The following is a 17,360-nucleotide window of genomic DNA, read 5'->3' on the forward strand; positions in this document are numbered from 1 at the left end:
AGTGGTGTTTTTCCTTCTCAGACTAAGCTATGACTTTATCTTACAGATTTGGAAAACTATAGGCTGGAAACTCCTATCTGTTTCATTAACTATGTATGGAGCTTTGTATCTTTATGAAAGACTGAGCTGGACCACCCATGCCAAGGAGCGAGCCTTTAAACAGCAGTTTGTAAACTATGCAACTGAAAAACTGAAGATGATTGTTAGCTCCACGAGTGCAAACTGCAGTCACCAAGTAAAACAGTAAGTTGAAAGGTGCATCTTTCCTTTAAAAAAGTTACTGAAATATGACATACATGCAGAAAAAGCACAAAATAAGTGTATTGCTCAAAGAATTATCACAAAATGAACATGTTTCGTGATGGCCATAAATGAGAAAAAATAGAACAATACTAAACCTCACTGCTGCCCTTTCTCCCTCCTAATCACTATTCTTCTTTCCAGTCTCCTGATAGATTAGGTTTGAACATTAGAAAATTGGTAGATAGGAACTCTCAAGAACTCTGGAGAGGTTTAAAAAGATAGTTCTTAATTTTTTTTGTTTTTGTTTTTGTTTTTCAGAGATAGGGTCTCTGTCGCCCAGGCTGGAGGGCAGTGGCACAATCATGGCTCACTGCAGCCTCGAATCTTGGTCTCAAGTGATCTTTCTGCCTCAGCTTCCCGAGTAGCTGGGACCACAGGTGTGTGCCACCACACCAGGATAATTTTTTAATTTTTTTTTTTTTTTGAGACTGGGTCTCAATATGTTGCCCGGGTTGGTCTTGACCTCCTGGGCTCAAGTAATCCTCCCTCCTCAAGCCTCCTGAGTAGCTGGGATTATAGGCATGAGCCACCATGGCCAACTCAAAAGATCTTCAGCAGACCTATTCTAAATTTATGTACCTGGCTGGGCAAGGTGGCTCACGCCTATAATCCCAGCACATTGGGAGGCTGAGGCAGGCGGATCACTTGAGGTCGGGAGTTCGAGAACAGCCTGGCAAACATGGTGAAACCCCATCTCTACTAAAAATACAAAAATTAGCCAGGAGTGGTAGCGCATGCCTGTAATCTCAGCTAGTTGGGAGGCTGAGGCACAAGAATCCTTGACCCTGGAAGGCAGAGGTTGTAGTGAGCCGAGATCACATCACTGAACTCCAGCCTGGGCGACAGAGTGAGAGACTGTGTCTCAAAAATAAATAATTGCCCTTAAGATATTTGTGGTTTCTTTTTTCTTTTTTTTTTTTTTTTCCTGAGATGCAGTCTCAGTCGCCTAGGCTGGAGTGCAATGGCACAATCTTGGCTCACTGCAACCTCCACCTCCCTCACTCAAGCAAGTAGCTGGCGTGTGCCACCACGCCCAGCTAATTTTTTTTTTTTTTTTTTTTTTTTTTTTTTGAGATGGAGTCTCACTCTGTCACCCAGGCTGGAGTGCAGTGGCGCGATCTCGGCTCACCGTAACCTCCGCCTCCCGGGTTCAAGCAATTCTCCTGCCTCAGCCTCCCGAGTAGCTGGGACTACAGGTGCATGCCACTACACCTGGCTAATTTTTTTTTGTATTTTTCGTAGAGATGGGGTTTTCACCATGTTGGCCAGGATGATCTCAATCTCCTGACCTCATGATCCACCCGCCTCAGCCTCCCAAACTGCTGGGATTACAGGCGTGAGCCTCCACGCCCAGCCCCTTGCCCAGCTAATTTTTTTTTGTATTTTTTTTTTAGTAGAGCCAGGGTTTCACCATGTTGGCCAGGCTGATCTTGAACTCTTGACCTCAAGTGATCCACCTGCCTTGGCCTCTCAAAGTGTTGGGATTACAGGCGTGAGCCTCTGCACCCAGCCAGATCTTTATGGTTTCTTAATAAAGAAAACTGAATGAATAGAGGTAGCCTGGCCAAGCAGTCTAAGAAAGCTGAATGAATTCTTAGCATTTAACAAATGAACTTAATGGTAGGTAGACTCCTGATTTCATGGTGAACGTAATGTATTTTTGCTCTTGCAGTTCAAATTTATAAGTTAAATGCTATTTTATTTTTAGATCTCAGGAGAATTTTATTATAACATATACCTAAGTCCACCCGGTTTCTGCTTTTATGCAACTTAAATATTTGTTTCATTCATGTGGTAAAAATATATAGAACTCCAGTCAAGTCAGGGTACAATATTCTGTATTTGGATGCCTCTCAGAGCAGAATTTAAAAATTCTTTGAGTTCAAGATAAGTTCAGTTTAATGGAAGAAACTAACATTTACATAATTATAATACAAAGAGTGATAAGAAATATAAGAGAAAGATAAACTATTATCATAAGGCAAGGCTGTACAAGTTACTTAAATCATGAAGGATAGTAGATCAATAAAGGTTTCTAGAGGAGATGTGTAGCATATGAGATTTGAACATGCCATATCGGAAGATCAGATGGAGACAACAACCCAAATCAAAAACAAGAAGGTAAGGGGAAAGGAATGCATTCAAGGACATGAAGAGAAATATTCAATGTGGCACATGTGTATCTAAGCTGTGTACATACATTCAGGTATAGACTTCATAGCAGGATGTGGCCTTGTCTATATGTGTAGATTGGGGTTTGGATAATTAGGAATTCTGAGAGTGATGTCAACACTTAGCTCTAGAACAGATAACTTTGCAGTAGTATTTGAAATTGTTTAGACTCAGGAGACAGGAATTGCAGGATCAGTAAACTGTTTCAGATACAAAATCAAAGTCTGAACTAACAGTTAATAATTGTAGAGAATGGTTACCAGGAGACTGCAAATTTGAGGAATTTGTTCATTTATTCATTCATTCATTGACCAAATTTTTTGAGTCTCTATTTTATCTGATAGTTTTAATTTATATTAAGGATGAGTTTTCATCTAATTAAGATACTTGGACATCCAAAGAATCAGCTGAAATTCATATAAATAAAAACAAAGTCAATGTAGCTTTCCATGCATTGATTATCAAACATTTATTAATTGCCTCCCATGCAGCAATTCATGCTAGGGGTTATGGGAAATAAAAACTTGACTTGATCATCTTTCTTAGAAGACTTTGCATGTTAATGGAGGCAACCTCAAATAATTTCTCAGTTAAAATAAACTAAATTTTTAATATTTAACAAAATATTAAAAGAATGACACATGCTTCATCTGTCTAATACTGGGATTTGGTGGAATGGGAAGAGGTATGCTCCCATTAAAAATCTATGCTCCCATTAAAAAACATTAAAAATCTAATGTTTGCCAAAGTTAATATATGAATTAGCCCTCAAATATAAGCCTTTGATTCTAGAAATATTGTTAAATTTTGCTATAGTTTAAAGTATTTTTGCCTATGTCACAAAAGTGCATGGAATTTTTTTTGTTCTTGATAATTTCTTACTTTGGGCAGGGTCCCAAGCATGAGTAAGGTTTATTGTGCTTCTGAAGAAACACACCTGTCTTTTGTCTTTATATAGCTTATTCATGTTCACAGCCATATAACAGAGGTAATATCATCTCTTGAGCCAGGATAAAATGCAGCCCACTAGTGCCGTATCTTCCCTCTTACCATTCTTAGTGTTCTGATTCCCTATAGTTTAGAAGTTCTTTAAAACTTGTGTTCTTTTATGTGAGCTTTAAATTAAAGCTTATTCATTTTTGAAGACATTTATGACTGCTTCTAAATTTTTATTTTAAGACAAATAGCTACCACTTTTGCTCGCCTGTGCCAACAAGTTGATATTACTCAAAAACAGCTGGAAGAAGAAATTGCTAGATTACCCAAAGAAATAGATCAGTTGGAGAAAATACAAAACAATTCAAAGCTCTTAAGGTATTTAAACCTTTCTTCTCAATAATTTGAACATTTACTGGTCTCATTACAAAATATGTAAAATTATTAATGAATTTATATTCATACCTAATAGCTTTTTGTGTTGGTTTAAATGAAAATCTTCCATATTTAATTCCATGTGGTTTGCAGTTTCACCGAAGGCTAATTGCAACAAGAAAACAAATCTGAATCGAAAGGAACTTTATAGATCGAAATTTACTCTTCATTAGGCTATATTATTCCCTTTTCAGAACAGAAGTTGTATAATTAAAAGTGAGTTTTTAGTTGTATATGTCCAAGACCCATAACTTCTATTTTCATGGGGGACTATTGATTATGTATACTTAAATCATAAAACAAAAGTAAGATTTCCTGATAAAATGTGGATTTCTGGTTTGATATGATTCATTATATATTATTTAGGGTCTAATAAAATTTGCTTTTGGGGACAAGACTGAAAGTGTCACCATTTGGTCTGTAGTTGGAAATTCTTAGTGCTTAAGAACTTAACTTTCAGCTTTCTTACTTTTGCTTACCCATTAGCTGGCTTGTCAGAATGTCTTGGAAGAACGATTAAACCTCATTTAGTCCCTGCTGTTACTTCTAGGACACATGCTACACAAAATTGCCTGTGTAAGAACAGCTTAGTAGTCAGTGTTTACAAATTGGAGGGACTGTCTTTGTGACCTGGATTTTGGGGCATGTACTTAAAACACCCATAGTAGTGATTATCCATCCATAGTGTCTTCATCTGACCAACACACGTGTTCATTGTACCTTAGTTTCAAAATCTCTGGAAAAGATGCCTGCCTATCACTTAGATATTTCCAGCCTCACCCACCCATGTGAAATGTATGTATTCGATTGCTCCTATTTTAAGTCAGCTCATCCCATATATACCTTTTCTAATAGAAAAAAGTTAAAAAAATAAATACCATAATATTTGGAATTTCCATTTTTTACTAGATTAGGCTCAGCCATTTGGATAGAATTTAATGTGCTAATGCTGCAGGAGAGCTACCTGAAGAAATGTAGAGTTCAGAGCTGATGTACACTTCACTTGTATGACCTGAAGCATATGCACACAGGAATAAAGTAAAACAAGACCTTCCCCCCTCCATAATGGAGAGAGAGAGCCCACTCAATGAATATGTGCCCTGGCATAGTATGAGAGTGGGAAACAAATCTGTTTTTCTGTCAGTTTTAGTTCCAGTTTTCCTCTCTTGTGGGCATTTGGCTGCATCAAGGATGAATCTAGTGTTTAAAGGAAATATTTTTGGTATGCCATTGCCACTGTAACATCTGCTACTTTCCTTCTATGTCCATAACACTCTGTACTTTGTGCATTATTTAAAGGGAATTTGCAAGCATAATCATGGCTCTAGGTAACTTAGGATATCCCGTGTAAGATATGATTCCACTGTCTGTTATGCTCTTCGTTGTTTATTATTAGTTTTTGTCTTTTAATAATGGATGGAATGCACTTTTCTCCTTGACCTTTATGGTAATTAGATTGGTGTTTTATTTTTTTAATTAGAAATAAAGCTGTTCAACTTGAAAATGAGCTGGAGAACTTTACTAAGCAGTTTCTACCTTCAAGCAATGAAGAATCCTAACAATAGAGATTGCTTTGGTGACCATGATAGGAGGAAATGAAACTTGTAAGATTGGGACAGTTGTTATTTTTATGAAATTACTTTAAATATGAATTGTACTAACTGTACCTAAATAGCAAAGCCCTGTGTAGATTCTGGTAAAGATCTATCTCAGGGTATGTGTATTTTTGAAGAGTGTTATGTCCTTAGTTTTAATTTTGGGTAAAGAAAAGGCTAAAATCATGAATTAGTTACAAGCAACGGTACCAACTTATGTGACCCCTGAGGGGTGGGGCCGTGAGCTCTTAATTTGTTTTTGATTCTGAAAAACTCTGCTTCCTGGCATCCAGGAGTTAGAGATTGAGCCTTTCATCTTCTTTCTCAAAACTAGTTTTTGGTGCTTTCTTTCATGGGAATAGTCACTTTATTTAGTAAATCGCATTGCTGGAACTACCTGGAACTACCAAGGAGTGTGGAATGTCCTTGGGTGTATTATTTATGCAAGTCACAGTCACTCTGCCATCATGGCAGCTGTGTGAACCACTAATAAATGTGCTGTTTTTACTTTTTATTCCCATTAAAACGGATGTAAAACAGGATAAAGGCTTGTTATAGTCACTTATAAGTATTTGGGTCTAAGTAATTTCCTTAGATGTTTCTAAAGAAACATTTTCAGCTTTGCTCCCATTATGATTCCAATAAGGAAAGCTTTCCTAGTGCAATTTTAGGAGTAAAGTTTGAAGAGATAAAAATAGCCAAAGATAGGAGAGGTCTGAATTTTGAATGATAAACAGTGATGTTTTTAAAAAGCTGTTCTTCAGGAAGCATTTGCCTAGGATATTGCTGGATTATACCCCATTGGAGGCTTTTAATTTTATTTGTATGAATTTTCCAGGATTTCATTAAAAATTATTATTGTACTTTTTACCTTAATGAAAGATTTTGGGTTCAAATATCTTTCTATATTAAAAGCTGATTGAGTCTGTACATATGTAAATTATGCCTAGTGGAGGTTCTGTTGACTTTCTTCCCCACTGTGGAAGAGGCCAGTTTTGCCTCCATTTGCACATTCATTTCAGTTATTTCTGATCCATAAATGTAACATTTACAAAATTCTTCCTTGAGCTGGTGGAAATGCCTCACCAGTTTCCTCTTTAATGAATCAAATAAAATCTTTAACTGATGTTAAAAAAAATTGAAACTCAGATGGAATGGAAATGTACAAAAATGACACCATTCTAGGAATTTGCTAGACAAAATGTAGGACTACCAGATCAGTATCTCCTAGACACTTGTTAGAAATGCACAGTCCCGGGGAACACAGTACATTTGGCCACATGTAGTTTGTTTCCTTTTCATGGGAGGGATAAAATTTAAGGCTTTTTCTCTTTGAATACACAGTCCTTCCTTTTCTATGCCTTTTAAGGCTTCTAGATGCTATTCAGCCTTTTTACAGCAGGTGCAACTCTATTTTTCAAGGTATCTTAGAAGATAACACTAGGCCATTGAAGCCTTTCAAAAATATATTTTTATGCAAATTGACACTAGAGTGCAGTATACTAATGCAAATTAATTTTGGTGTTTAGCTTTTATTGCTGATTCATAACCCAAGAAATGGTACAGGCCACAGTAAGTGGGATTAGGTAACAACTACAACATGGAAAAACAGTGTCTAAGATCATGTACTCCTAATTTAGGTTACAAAACTCAAGGCCATAACCTTTATATGAAAGTACTTAAGCTTGAAAGTTCATAATGGTTTGGTATCACCTCATTAGTATAGTACAGTGGTTCTCAAAGTTTGGTCCTGGGTCATCGACATTACTTCTTTTCCTGAGACAGGGTCTCAGTCTGTCACCCAGGATGGAGTGCAGTGGCGTGATCATGGCTCACTACAGCCTCAACCTCTCGGGTTCAGGTGATCCTCCCACATCGACCTCCTGGGTGGCTGAGACTACAGGCACACGCCACCATGCCTGGCTAGTTTTTGTAAAGACGAGGTTTCCCCGTGTTGTGCAGGCTGGTCTTGAACTCACAGGCTCAAGTGATCCTTTTACCTCAGCCTCCCAAAGTGTTGGGATTACAGGTGTGAGCCACCACGCACAGCTATAATCACCTTCAAACTTATAAGAAGCGTGGATTCTTGGGTCTGAACCCAAACCTATGGAGTCAGACAGTAGGTTTGAAGCCCAGCAATCTATGGTTTAACAAGCCATCCAGGTGTTTCTGATGCACAGTAAAGTTGGGGTACCACTGGTATAGGTTTGGTATGGCAACTTTTTCATCACTTGTTTTATGTAGTTCTGTCTGATCAATTGTGAAAACATAATGAATGTTGGAAATGGAACAGTAAAATAATGAAAGCCAACTCTTACGCCTAGAAATATGTGCACCTATGACCAAGCCCATGAATTATACAGGAATTATGTAATTATGAGTGATGTACTTCGAAGTTATTGCACATACACTTGTTTACTTTGTATGTTTGCAGGATTAAACTTTGTATAATCTTTTTACAAAAACTTTTTTTCAGTATGCAAGTTTGCAAGATGAAAATAAAACCTGTTTGCCTGCCTGATAGTTGACAAATGTAGCATTTATACTAGTATTTAGTGAGTTTTTATCTTTCATTAATTACGTTTATGGTAGATATGTAAGTTAGTTATCTTAAGTAGACCTCTTTTGATTGCATTACTGTTTAGTTCTTCTGGGCAAGCATTAAAAGGGTAAGTGAAAGTTACATACACCAGTCATTAGTATAAGATGTCATACAATACCATCAGAGGAGCACATTTCAAGAAGTTTTCTACCTTAAACATAACAATTTACAGGTATTTAGTACTCTTCACTGGACAATAGAACTAATTTAGAGTGTCAAAGGGGAGTTTATTCTTGCCCTCTGCTTCAACCTGTAGTCCTATGTGCCCCCGCATGGACTCATAAGTTTAAGAAACATTTTATTATAGAATAATATTAAACAAGGACAGAGATAACCAGGAAAGCATAATAAACCTTCATTACTCCATTGCCCAGCTTCAAGAATTACCAACTCATGGCCAAAGTTGTTTTATCTCCCACATTTTGAAGTAAATTTAAGATAATCTGTAAATAATTATATAACATCTTTATCTTAATTTCCACCCTCATCCTCCCCCAAGGGTGTGGTGGTGAAAGAAGTAGTAAAGATATAATTTATCAACACCATAAGCAGAATCGCTTATTTAAAAATTACAGAGGCCAGGCTTGTTGGCTCAAGCCTGCAATCCCAGCAGTTTGGGAGATCAGGGTGGGACGGTCCCTTAAAGCCAGGAGTTCGAGACATGCCTGGGCAACAAAGCAAGACCCCTGTCTCAATAAAAACTTTATAAAAAATTGGCTGGGCATGGTAGTTCATGCCTATAATCCCAGCACTTTAGGAGGCTGGGGCAGGCAGATCTCTTGAGCCCAGGAGTTCAAGACCAGCCTGGGCAACATAGACCCTGTCTCTACAAAAAAATATAACAATTAACTGGGCATAGTGGCATGTACGTACCCATAGTCCCATCTACTCCGGAGGCTGAGGTGGGATGATCACTTGAGCACGGGAGGCTAAGGTTGCAGTAAACCATGATGACACCACTGTATTCCAGCCTGGGCAAGAGAGTAACACTCTCAAAAAAAAAAAAAAAAAAGTGTGGCATTAAAAAAATACAATGAAATCTGGTTAAAAGCACTTTATTGATTACAGTATCAATTCACAACATTTCATAAAGCCACTGTACAAATAGAGGAATGAATCACTGTGTAAGAAAGATCTAAGAACAGTTAAATCATGATACAAGTCCATAGTTTATATGGTTTAGAGCTTTAAGAGCCTTAATCTAACATGTTTACCCTTCCCATAATTAGACTACTACTGACATTCATGTTCAGTTGACCACGAGTGTGTACAAATCATTCTAGGTAAAGACAAACACTTTCAGAATGCTTTAACAGGAAAATAATTTCAATCAACTTTAAAAACACACTTAGATGTGGATGCCTTTGGATAGGAAAATAGAAATGCAAGTGTTCAGATGCTTCTTTGAAAACAATAGGATAGAGCACCATTGTGTAAAAGACAAAAGGCTTGAGATATCTACCAAGTATATCACTGAAGTTCTATTAATTAAGAAATAAATACTGTATGATGTAAGATTTTGTTGAATACATTTAACACCAGTTGGAATATAGCTTTTTCCCCCTGTAATGCTGCTTTAACACAACTGTATTTTACAAAATCAGTAACTGGATTTAAGAAAGAAGACATAGGAGATTTTATCAACATGCAAACATTTGCTAAATACAAGGTGTACCATCAATGTGTGATTAATAATTTACTTTTTAAAATAAAGTGCTAGCTTAGATATTCTACTATAAACCATTTCATTGAGTACCTATTATGTAACCAATATTTTAAAATATACACTGAATCTGAGGCAACCCAAAATGAAAAATGGAAAGAAAACTAGTAAATCTGAAATGTACTTCACATTCTACTTAATCTAATTTGAAATATAAATTCATTGTGCAACCCATAAGAAAGATGGTCCAACCTGTATTTTTTAAAATTCTAACAGGAGAAATCATTTAAAATTTTGCCTTTTCACAATGGCAAAAAGGAAAGAATTTGAACATAATATTTAATTTTTAAAAAAATTCAGCCTGACTCAGACCCTGAAGATTATAGAAAGAACATCTTCACTATTAAAATGATGACAGGCCCAAATGGGGAATTGTTTAACCAGTTTTCCTAAGTTAAACCAAGAATAAGCCACAAGTATTCAATTGTGTTACAACTTAGATCTGAGACATTTACATCAAAGCATACTTCCCTGAACATGTTCACATTTAAAATGCTTAAGGTCTTACTATTAAATCCAAAATACCAAAAGTATTGGAGGAGCTAGTTATATACAATATTGGCACAGCGTCTTTAAGCAATAATAAAAAATTTCATTTTGTCACCTTAAGTCAAGATCCATTTATCTATTAATAGGTTAAGTTTGAAATTCTGTAACATATTCTAGAAGCACCTACATCCATTATTTCCAGGAGACTAGTTTACTATTATCATGCAATCTCTGAGGTCATATGAGTCTAAAATGAAGGGAATTGCTGAACAGGCCCTTTTGCTGTTGAGATATGAAGCCTCAAATCTTTGCCTCTGAAGATGGAATTCAATGTGGTGTGTGTAATCACAAGTAAAAACTTGAGCTAGGGAGGAACCTTGGATATTCAGTCTAAATCTCAAATAGCATAGCTGCCAAAAATGAGGCCTGTCCATTAAAGTGGAGGAGATATCCTTGCTGATGGCAAGAACTGCTTTTTCTTTTTGACATGGAGTCTTGCTCTGTCGCCCAGGCTGCAGTGCAGTGGTGCCATCTCAGCTCACTGCAACCTCCGCCTCCCGAGTTCAAGTAATTCTCTGCCTCAGCCTCACGAGTAGCTGACAGGCGCCCGCCTCTACGCCCGGCTAATTTTTGTATTTTTAGTAGAGATGGGGTTTCACCATCTTGGCCAGGCTGGTCTTGAACTCCTGACCTCGTGATCCACCTGCCTCGGCCTCCCAAAGTGCTGGGATTACAGGTGTGAGCCACAGTGCCTGGCCAAGAACTGTTTGCTTAAGCAGGTTTTTGGGACGATATGCTCAACACCACAAGGTGATCACATACTTAGAAAAGAATATGTATCTCTAAAATATTCTTGCCAGATCTCAAAAAACTACTTTTCTTGACATGCTACAGAGTTGACAAATTAACCTTCTCAGGCACATTATGTTTAAATGTTTCTTAGAAGGTAAAGAAGGAAACCTGGCTGGGCACGGTGGCTCACGTCTGTAATCCCAGCACTTTGGGAGGCTGAGGCTGGTGGATCACTTGAGGCCAGGAGTACGAGATCAGACTGGCCAAGATGGCGAAGCCCCGTCTCTACTAAAAATACAAAAATTAGCCGGGCATGCTGGCACATGCCTATAGTCCTAGCTACTTGGGAGGCTGAGGCACAAGAACTGGCTTGAACCCAGGAGGCAGAGGTTGAGGCTGCAATGAGCCAAGATGGCACCACTGTACACTCCAGCCTGGGTGACAGAGTGAGACTCTGTCTTTAAAAAAAAAAAAAAAAAAAAAGAAGGAACATTAACTGCAATATTCTTGATGATGCAAATTTTTAAAAACTAAATCCAGCCAGATTTTTCAGCCTTAAAAACTCAGATCCAAACTATTCAACGTCTCTACAAATTACATACTCATTGAACTCAGGAACAATAACAGAATTAAACAAATAATCAGCTCAACTTAAACTGCAAGTAAACAAATAGATTTAGCAACTACAGCCCCTATTATTAGAAAGCAAAGGTGTAACCATGAAGGTAATTGTGGTAGTGAGGCTACTCTGTCGCCATTTGTTTATGTGTATAATTAACCACAAGGGTTAAATAGTTTTTAGTTGCTGAGTAAATATTTAATTATGGGAACTGCTTTAAACTGCTCTTCATAAACTTTAAGAACATTAAAATAAATGTAATTTTAAAATATGTTAAGACCATAGAATTCCTGTGGTCTGTATGCCTCTGACTACTATAATAACTCTTAAGTAGAGGAGACAGTCTCTCACATATTTAAGGTTATTTTTATGCATAAGAGAATTGCTTTCTTCTGACTAACCTACATGGCAAACTTTCCCCAACCCTCTTTTTCTGGAAATGAATACATTCCTGTATTCTTTTCTCAAAGAGCTGTGCTTTATGAAGTGATATAAATAGCCTACAAATAAACATTAATAGCAAAAGTTCATATAAATTTTTTTTTTTTCCCCAATTTGAGATGGAGTCTCACTCTGTCGCCTAGGCTGGAGTGCAGTGGCACGATCTCGGCTCACTGCAACCTCCGCCTCCCGGGTTCAGGCGAATCTCCTGCCTCAGCCTCCCGAGTAGCTGGGATTACAGGAATGTGCCACCACGCCCAGCTAATTTTTGTATTTTTAGAAGAGATGGGGTTTCACCATGTCGGGTAGGCTGGTCGCGAACTCCTGACCTCAAGTGATCTGCCCACCTCGGCCTCCCAAAGTGCTGGGATTATAGGTGTGAGCCACTGCGCCCAGCCAAAAAGTTAATAGAAATCTTAACCAAAATATAAATATACATTCATAACTGCCATCTACAATATTCTGTTTTGGTCCTATATCTTAATTTGCCTTTATCCATTTTATTATTATTCTAATTGTCAACTGATTTTAATAAACAAAACTGATAACATCTTTACAGCTGATGCACATATTAGCACATTCACAATATAAAAACAAAAATTTAGAGGTAAAGTTTGGGAGTATTTAGGTTAAGGTTACACATGTTCAAAAGTTAACACAGACCTATCTGAAAAGTAATAACTAAGTTACAAAACAATGCATGTCTATATATCAGAATAATCCAAGACTTTACCATCAAGCAAGACTAACAATCTTCTATTATCAATCATTTAGACTTATTTGTAAAAGAAAATCCAACAGGAAAAGTATCTTTAACTTAGTTGTGGGGGTCATTCTAGTAAGAGACACATTATTATACCACAGAAGAACTGTTTAATATATCTCTCTAACTCCTTTAAGAACTGCTTTAGGAATTTTTATTTTGGCTTTAAGTGGAATCACTTACATCTAGACATCCTTTGAAGCAAATCCACTTAGAAACCAGTATTTTGTGCTAAGGAAGGGAAGAAATACTACAAAATATTGCAAAACAACAAAAAGCTTAAAGGTTTCATTTTAAGAAATTTAAAGGCACAGATATTTCACATCAATTCAGATTTTATAGTATGCAAACATGAAATAAACCATCGTATTACAACAAATATGTGCTAGCAATTGGTTAGATCTCACACTTCTCTCCAAATGTAACACTGTCACATTGCATTTCCTCTCTAGATGTATACTGATAGCACTGGGAAAGATGTTCAGATGCAGGGACAATCCCAATGTTTACCAAACTTCTGAAAGATGAGTATACACTACAAACTTAGTTCCAAATATGAAATGAATAGGAAAGTCCAGCTATTTAGGGGGGTACTCAAAGTGTCAACTGATCATAACCAGGCTTTTAAAATGTCAAGAACCATTTATATGCTATTACCTACTTTTTATTAATAAATTATAATGAAGTTTCTTATGTATGTCCAAAATATCAGTGAAATCTCTAATCTCTGGCCTTCAGATTATCTGTCCCCTCAAAGGACTGAAAGCAAGCACTTTGATTAACAGTATACGGCAAATGATGCATGAGAAACAATGGACTCCCCTCAGAGGTGCCCCGCCTGTCAATGCTCTTAAACATGAAGCCATCAGGATCTCTTAGATTCAAAGAGAATTCAAGGGGACTTTCTTCAGACATAAATACACACACATACAGTATCATTTCTCTCTGTTTCTGTGCCTGGTTCTTCCATTACAAAACTCAAAAATGTGACATTTCTTGTGTATACAAAGTTAAAAATGTACTTCTTAAAAAATGCAAACACAATGGCGAGCTGCTATAATGTGTACATTCTGTTCTACACAAAGAAAACAGACTCTGAATACATACAACAATTCATCAAGGTTAAATTAACCCAACCCCTCAAATTAATACACTGGTCCTTTTGATCTCAGAAGGCGCCTTTGCCTTTTTTCCCCCACCCCCACTTTTTTTTGGTAGTTTACTGAAAGCTTGTTTTTGTATATAATCTAATAGAAAAATCTTCACCTGCAAATATAAGGTAGAATTTTTTCACAGCTATAGGCTGTAGCATTGATTTCTCCAGATATATCAATGGAGAACAAAGAATACGTATGACACTGTTAATTCCAGATTCTAAGAAAACTGTCCCAAGAGCCTGTTGCCACAGCCATGCCATCATCAGTTACACCTAAGCAGCTCACACGGTTGTCATGACCAGCAAGGACACCTGAAAAAAAAAATTTAGTAAAAAGTTAGCAATTGTAGAGTTTTAGAATTAAACAAGTATATGCAGAGATTTAAAAGGGTACTTAAAAACTATCAGTCCAGTTTTCTTGAAAGCTCATCAGTTAAAAAATAATAATAATTTAAAAGAAAACAACAAATTTCTCTGAGTAAGAAGTTAGGAGTAAGCTGGATGTATTTATAAATTTGGATTATTTGAATTTTGATGTGCATCAATTTGTGGTTTTAATTTTTGAAAAATCATTTTATAATTCAACTTATATCTAGGAAAACATATGCAGACAATTATTCCACATCTCTAATAAGTTCATGATATTCCAAATTTTGCTACTGAGCTATGTATGCTATTTTCAACAAAAACAAGATTTTCAATGAAGTTCACTGAAGGAGTCCTTTACCACAGGAACAACAAAAACATAAGAATAAAGCTGCCTTACATCACTGCTTCCAAGAATACCAACATAATTTATTTACTTTCTTATGCTAATCACCAAACTCCGGAATGTTATTGGTTTTAACTTTCTGAAACCATGAAACTCATGTAGTTCTCATTTCTTTCACATATTAAACTCACTTGATGTATTTCCAATATTTTGGAGGAAAACAAGAAATACAATAAGATTAATAAGAAAAATTAGAATACATCAAATGCTCAAAAAACTTTTGAAAATACACTGTGTTTGAATTTGCATTATCTCTCTATATTCTTAAGCATATCATTTTCAATCAATCAGGAACAGAAGTTCATCTTGTAACTCTTAATATTCTCTATAGTATCTCCAGTATGGCCATGTTTGGCAATGGGAAAATTTACCATTATGAGTTGAAATAACAAAAAAAATGAACATTGTGGCTAAATACTTTAAGTCACACTGGAGAGGGAAATGAATTAGCAATTCACTAGTCAGGATCCAATTTTAAGTTCAAAGTTCCAGTTGAGCCAACTTGAAACCAGCTTGTAAGCAAAGCAAAACTAAAACTCAAGCATGTAAGTGTGGACAACAAGCACATTTTTATTTTGTTATGGATACTAATTGTTTCAATCCAGGCAAAACACCAAATATCTTTAAAAAGTAATTGGCCTTAAGCAACGGAATACTTCCAGGAATCTACTTGCAAAGTGTAAAACTGCAAACCATGCAGTCTCTTTAAAGAGGCTGTAGAAAATCATTCCTGGAAAAAACTTAAACTGCCTCTGCTCCCTCAGGAACCCCAACAACTGCATAGGGGAGTTAAAAGGGTAAGGACATAAATCCACAAGGACAGTGAGATGAGAGCAGGCAATGGCAGTGAACTTTTGTAAGCTGGATGGTGGCAACTGTGTTAATGAACCCCAAAATACTGAGTTCAAAATGAATAATCTAGTAATAAGCCAAGTAACAAAATTACACTGCAGATTCTCCAAAAGCGTCCCTACTAGGTGGAACCAGGTATCGCTGGAACAGGTAGGGGCAAAGGCAGAGTAAAATAAGATTGCACTGGAAAGTGTTCATCAATCAGTAAGAGACCCCAGGTGTCCTCTTCCTCTGCTCTACAGAGTCAGGTGACGGATCCTGCGCTGTGGTCTAAGACTAGAGACTCACTCAGTGGAAAGGGTAAAACAGGGTCTCCTGACTGGAAGAAAACAGGCACAGATGAGATTAATAAAACTGTGCTGAAAGGGGAATAAAGTTTACTAGCTAAATGTTGTGGCCCCTCAGGTTTTCTCTTGAAATCAGCCCCCAAACTGGCAGACACAGCAGAGCTTCCTTAGTGAATGGCCAGCCTAGAGTGAATGGAGGCCTAGAGTCAGCACACTAGCCATGTGCTCAGCTTCAAATGGTTTTAGTGCCTCACTCTTAAGTATGAATAAGAACTAACACTTTTAAGGAAATATTCTAAAAATAAAGACAGGAAACCCCAAAAATGAAGAAAAAAAAAACTTGGAAACACAAAAGACTATGCTTGAAGAAGAAACTTAAAAAAAAAAAAATTCTTTCACTAATAATGCTCTTAAGTTAAAAAGATGGTAGTGAAAATGAAAACCAAAACTTAATAGAAGGGTTGAAACCTGAGGTGAGGTTTCCTCCCAGAAGATAAAGCAAAAAAGATGGAAAATAAAAAATATAATTAAAAAGTCAGGCCGGGAGCAGTGGCTCACGCCTGTAATCCCAGCACTTTGGGAGGCTGAGGTGGGCAGATCACCTGAGGTCAGGAGTTCGAGACCAGCCCGACCAACATGGTGACACTCCATCTCTACTAAAAATACAAAAATTAGCTGGGCATGGTGGTGCGCACTTGTAATCCCAGCTAGTCTACTCGGGAGGCTGAGACAGGAGAATTGCTGGAACCTGGGAGGCAGAGGCTGCAGTGAGCCAAGATCACGCCACTGCACTCCAGCCTGGGCAACAGAGCAAGACTCCATCTCAAAAAAAATAAAATAAAATAAAAATTCTTAAAAAAAAAAGTCAAAAGGATCAGTCCAGGAAGCCCATTTTCAACATAATGGGAGATCTAGAAAAAGGGAATGATGATAATAGAGAAGAAATAAAATTCAACAAGCCCCCACCCCCAAGTGTCCCTGTTCTATAGGGTAATGAGTTTCCCGATCAAAAAGGCTCACTAAATACCCAGCACAATGAACGAAAATGGATCCGCTCCAAGACACATCAAAACTGGCAGAAAGTGTGAAGATTCATTAGTGAGAAGCACATAGAAACTAAGAATATAAACCAAAAAATTAACTCTAGAAAATACAAAAAAAGCTGCATGGCAAAAGAAGTCATAACACGTCTCATGGCTCAGCAGCAAATGACTTTTTAAAAAGTTGGAATTATGTAAACAGTGAATGTGATTCTAAACAAAATCTCTATCATATGGGAAAAACTGGTTGGGAAGAATGTGGCTACGGCAGGAGCGGCTTAAAACCAAACCCTTATCATCCATGATAATAGGTTAACAACAGATAACACCTGAATTTTTATTTTTTAAACAAGTAACAGCAATACAGGCATGTTATTTAGAGA

The 17,360-nt window shown here is 37.0% G+C and overlaps 2 protein-coding genes across 8 annotated transcripts in view; one reads left to right on the plus strand and one right to left on the minus strand.

Annotated features, from left to right (window-relative positions):
* The window catches only part of MFN1 (mitofusin 1), a 44,169-nt gene extending 36,207 nt beyond the window's left edge, over nt 1–7,962 (plus strand). For all 3 annotated transcript variants that reach the window (XM_054483596.2, XM_054483595.2, XM_054483597.2), the window contains 3 exons: nt 47–243; nt 3,655–3,789; nt 5,327–7,962. In XM_054483596.2, coding sequence (XP_054339571.1) covers nt 47–243; nt 3,655–3,789; nt 5,327–5,405 — 411 coding nt within the window. In that variant the 3' untranslated portion in view covers nt 5,406–7,962. The remainder of the gene's footprint in view (nt 1–46; nt 244–3,654; nt 3,790–5,326) is intronic.
* Nucleotides 7,963–9,082: 1,120 nt separating this feature from the next.
* The window catches only part of GNB4 (G protein subunit beta 4), a 58,178-nt gene continuing 49,900 nt past the window's right edge, over nt 9,083–17,360 (minus strand). For all 5 annotated transcript variants that reach the window (XM_063662452.1, XM_054483598.2, XM_063662449.1 and 2 more), the window contains one exon: nt 9,083–14,338. In XM_063662452.1, the coding sequence (XP_063518522.1) occupies nt 14,232–14,338 (107 nt within the window). In that variant the 3' untranslated portion in view covers nt 9,083–14,231. The remainder of the gene's footprint in view (nt 14,339–17,360) is intronic.

Source organism: Pongo pygmaeus, chromosome 2 (assembly GCF_028885625.2).
Source record: "Pongo pygmaeus isolate AG05252 chromosome 2, NHGRI_mPonPyg2-v2.0_pri, whole genome shotgun sequence".
Classification (NCBI taxonomy): domain Eukaryota; kingdom Metazoa; phylum Chordata; class Mammalia; order Primates; family Hominidae; genus Pongo; species Pongo pygmaeus.